This window comes from Hyposmocoma kahamanoa, unplaced genomic scaffold (genome assembly GCF_003589595.1).
Source record: "Hyposmocoma kahamanoa isolate Upper Pololo Valley unplaced genomic scaffold, ASM358959v1 92, whole genome shotgun sequence".
NCBI classification, from domain to species: Eukaryota; Metazoa; Arthropoda; class Insecta; order Lepidoptera; family Cosmopterigidae; genus Hyposmocoma; species Hyposmocoma kahamanoa.
In genome coordinates this window covers 20,436,571-20,441,562 of record NW_020654748.1, presented here as the reverse complement: position 1 = coordinate 20,441,562, position 4,992 = coordinate 20,436,571, and the positions used below count along the sequence as shown (strand labels likewise).

The following is a 4,992-nucleotide window of genomic DNA, read 5'->3' as shown; positions in this document are numbered from 1 at the left end:
CTTGTACCGCGATTAGCAGTACTCCAACCTCTTATACCAACAGATAACTCTCGTACTTAAGTGCGTGTTTTAACTCATGATCAATATTAAAATAACAAGAAAAAAAACTGACGGCTTAAATTTCATATTCAAGAGAAATTATTTGATATCCACTGCCATTTACGTAACATAAACTACTTCCAGACTATTGACAAGCGCCATCGCAAGCACGACGATCTGTATATAGAGATTGGCAGTCCTCTCGAGTTACTATTGGAGCGTGAATTAGTTAAAAAACCATGTGAAATTGTATGTAAAATTTGTCGACTAATTTCGTGTGAAGAATCGTTAAATTTATCCCGAAAACTTGTCATTTTGCAGATATGGCCTTATTAACCAAGAATGTGTATTGTAGTCATTGACTTACAATTATATGGACGTCGGGTCCGCGCTAAAAAGTGTCCGAACTTATAGGGCGTTAAAATCGTATACAGAGCGTCATTCACGCTTTAGTCTTCGTTTGTTCGACTGACAGCGAAGCAAGCAAAATTAGACAGTACTGAGACGACATTACAATTTAAATTCAACGTTTTAGCTTTTTCATATTCCTTTACATGTCACTAAGTTTAAATAGGTTGACTTGGGACATTTTTTTCGTGGTTTTTGTATTAGACCCGTCGTCCATTTATTTGTAAGTCAATGATTGTAGTCTACGCTTTCATGCGATTAGCCATATCTCGTACAAAGAGATTCATATAATTATTACAGAACTTCGCTTACCCTTGTAACCAACAATTTTGACAAAAAATTAATGATGTACATAACAACAAGGAACAAGAAATATTGAATAGAATTGTGTAATATTTGTTTATTGAATATTACGATCTTTTACTTCCATGATTTTCATATGTGTCTTGTGAAAATACTTACTTCACAAGTTCGTTTCAATTATTGATGCATAAAGAAAAAATCCTTCAATCTTACTGGACTGGCCTACCATGTCAAACCAAAACACTGTAATATCAATAACAGCATTTTGAGAAAAAGCTGCTTTTGGGATTTTTCGGTGTTTTGTAATTTTTCAGGTTAATAACATAAAAAGACACATTTAACTTACGTTGCATATTATATATTAAAGAAATCTATCTAGCCATTATAATTTTACTTTGGAAAGTACGTTCTATTGAAAAACGAATAAAGAATCTCGTTAAAAGCCGAAAGATTCTTGTTATGAAATTTCAAAACACTGTATTGAACCCTGCAGTGTTTTAGTTTGACACGATAGAATGTCGTTTTCTATTGTTAAAATTTGAGCCGTGACAACTGTTAGTAGACCCCCGCTCCTGAGACATTGCGCGATCTGAGTGTTTTCGCTCACTCAGCGCAACACTGTATGCATTTAACGATTGCTGCATACATGTCAGGGTATAGATTAGGCCTAGAGAAATCATATAAGCGCTATTAAATCCAAACACTGTAAGTGACTTTACAGTGTATTTGTTTGACACAGCAGTGGAATTAATGTCTGTTGTCATGCCGGAGCCACTGCTCGTAACCAATGAGCTGCAGACTGACTCGGCAGATTTTACGAATTTCTAATGCTACTTTGCCGCACACGCTTAGTTTGCCGGATCGAGTGATAAGGGTTGGCGAGTGCGAGTTATACGAAAATCATATGTAATGTTGTACGTATATATAATGGCACACATAAAATGTTATGTTAAATACTGTAATGAGCTAGAAGACTATTTTAGGCAGAGTTTATGTTCGTTAATTGGAAACAATGTTTTAAATAAATTATTTGACTTCATAATTATCATCAAACTTAAGAGTCTCTTGTCGGAGGAGCCTCTTCTAGTCCTCTCTCCTACAAGCCAGCTCTTTGACCTCCCTAAACGACACGATACCGGCCTTCAGATTAACTTACTAAGTACAATTTAAATCGCGGCCATCCTCGTGTTTCCCATATTATTTTATGATTCAATTGTTCATTCAAATACTAATGCACTTTATAGTTAGATTTTATAACAAAAAACTGAAACAAGTGTAAAAATAAAGTGACACTAGTTTATTACCAGATTAGTAATATTTAATGATTATTGTATCTTGATAAGTAATAGTTATTATCAATAAATGTTGAATTACGTTATGACAATAATCATATTTTTTCCCATTTTGTGACAACCTTTGCATATTATCTGCGGCGCCAGTACTTACACGAGAGGTGGTGTCGCCGAACATCAAAGGCGTTGCGCTACTGTAGGGAAAATATTGTGATACCATGCCAACCCCTGGAAGTATTCGAGACGCAGATGTCAGCAGTGTTAAAAGAGATGATATTTTCCATCATTTGGACTGTCCAATAGTTTGCAAGTATAAAGTACAATAAAAAAACGTAAGTGTATTTGATTAAATCAGACCAAACTTACTTTTTATTTTAAAATTTATTTACAATAGTTAATCTACGTAGACAGCGTCTGCCGCGGCCCGCCATCATCGGAGGATTTGTCTGAAACATTAAACAGCATTTTAGATGCTTTTATACATTAATCAGTTACTTTCAACTAGAGAGAATTAAGAGTTTAAGACGTTCGTGGTTATTCGCTAAACGAATCTCTAGTTACAGGTTGCTAATCACGGTGTTACTTTATTTTTCACCCGATATATTAGTCATGAATTGACTGGGAAAAATCAATAAACAGTTTTAAATTAAAATAGGTACAAAAAGTAAATAATCTCACCGTAGTAAGAAATGTGTAACTAGATTTTTATTACATGATTTGAGGTACATTGACCTTTATTTATAACCCCCGGCGCAAGAAGTTTGAAGCCTGTGTTATTTGCAGCATATAAAAACACGTACGGGCCATATGTGGTTTAGGACCCAGAGAATCGTGTACACCGTTATTTAAATCGCAAACGTGCGCTACACTTGAGATTTATAGGCGATTAGGTAGGTAGATTAGGCGATTATATAGAACCTCTATATCCCAAGTGTAGCGATGCAATCTTGCGTTTGTATCGATGCAGTCGCGTGCTTGCATATCTTTGAAGTATTCAATTTTGTAAATAATAATAATAAACTTTTTAGAAAGACACGAGACATTCACAATATAAATGTAAGGGGCCCACACAGATTAGTTTGTAATAGTTATGCCAAACTAACTACCAGACACTACGCGGGGTGTGTATGAGTATATATAATGCGTTACCCTCTGATTTAAAAATGATAAATAATAATCTTCTATTTAAACGTAAACTGATGTCATGCCTGTGAGTTAAAAATTTCTATACAATTAAAAACCGAGACTTATATGTAAAGAAGTCATTCTTTACATACATCTCAATAAATTTTACCACTTATTTGACAAAGAATGTAAGTATATTATATTGTTTTATATTTTTTGACATCTCCGTGGCATGCCAATAACTTACTATTATAATATGTTAATCTTACTTAATAGGAATTGCTTTAGGATTGTTTAGCTGCCAAAATGTTGACATCCATAAATTTGGATGCCGATATCGGTAAAATATGAGCATTGTTTTATTACGTATACTTGTACCACCTTCTGTAAACCATATTTTAAGCAAATAAATATCATTCGTTCATTCGTTCATTCATTTACTGTACAACAAACGTATTTGGGCTCATTGAAATTGGCCTCGAGGAATAGTTTGATACAAATACTTTAAGTATACCAACCTCATTATAACATTACTGAAGACGACCACAGAACAAAGAACAGTCAGCAACGCAGATGCCACTGGACCTGCAAAAAAGATAAGGAATTCAATTTGGCACTAGTAACACTAGAATAACTATCAGTCACATAAATAATACGAATGTATGTAAATGCTATGGAACGTAATGTTATTTGCTAGGAATAAGGAATTCCATATTTAATAACTGGTACTTAAGTAAACCACGATAAATTACATGTTTGTCGATCTTAATAATGTCTTTTTTTTAAAGTAGTATGAACGGACGTTGCAGACCCTTGTATCACTATACAATGTCACCTAAAGATAGGCAGAATGGAATTTGATTTTAGGGGACGTGTTCGTCGATCAATTTGTTCCATACCAACACGTGACAGCTGCTTTTATTTGTCTTTTCAGACCCTTATAAAAGGTTATATAGTAGATGGGAGGTAGGGTTATAATAGGTAGATAGACATGTACGCCGAATAATGACCCACTGCTCGCAATATGTTTTTGAGGTCACTAAGTTCACGCGGACACACTTAGCACAGTTTGGGCGAGTGGAGGTGATGGGTGGGTGCCTCGGTCGTGCGGGACAACTCCGATCTGTACCGCGTCGCAAAGTATTATAGGACCGACCTACTATGACCACCTACCTGTCAAACGAATGTTGTGAGGAAACGTTCAGGTGCAGACTGAAGAAACTTTTATTGGAAAAGTCCCTTTACTTAGAAACAGAGTATACTCAAAGTACTTAATAAATAATTAAATTATTATATTTCTTAATGAATTTGACATTCACCGTATTATTATACTGTAATATACATTTATATTGACATTTCCTGTATACACTTGACATTGTTAGTTTAATTCAATTATTTATTAGTTTAATTATGTTGATTTTGTATATGTACACTATTGCGTACTTTATGACTTACTGTTATATAATTATTTCTTCATTATTTTGTAAATTGACGTTTACTTTTCGGAGAGTAGTATAAAATGACATGTAATTGTATTTGTATGAAATTTGTAACGTTGAGGGAAAGAAACTAAACTAAACTATGATCGAGAATTATAATAACTTGAATCACTTTAATACAAAATACACATAGTTGAAGCCACGGAAGAAAAAACAATGGAAGTGCCGTAAGCCCACGCATTTAAACCTTATTGGGTTATGTTAAGGTTTATTTTAAGTAAAAGTAAAAAAAACGCTAAATAAAATCATCGTTGGTAGTGTCTAGTCTGTTAATTTTTTTAAATTTTGGTTAAATAAAATTAGCTTAAAGGTAATATGCTTATATA

The 4,992-nt window shown here is 33.9% G+C and overlaps 1 protein-coding gene across 1 annotated transcript in view; it reads right to left on the bottom strand.

Annotated features, from left to right (window-relative positions):
* Window positions 1-2,452: 2,452 nt before the first annotated feature.
* The window catches only part of LOC113236936, a 398,691-nt gene continuing 396,151 nt past the window's right edge, over window positions 2,453-4,992 (bottom strand). Inside the window, exons 8-9 of the mRNA XM_026473163.1 lie at window positions 3,686-3,752; window positions 2,453-2,488 (exon numbers count right to left, since the gene is read on the bottom strand). Coding sequence (XP_026328948.1) covers window positions 2,473-2,488; window positions 3,686-3,752 — 83 coding nt within the window. The 3' untranslated portion in view covers window positions 2,453-2,472. The remainder of the gene's footprint in view (window positions 2,489-3,685; window positions 3,753-4,992) is intronic.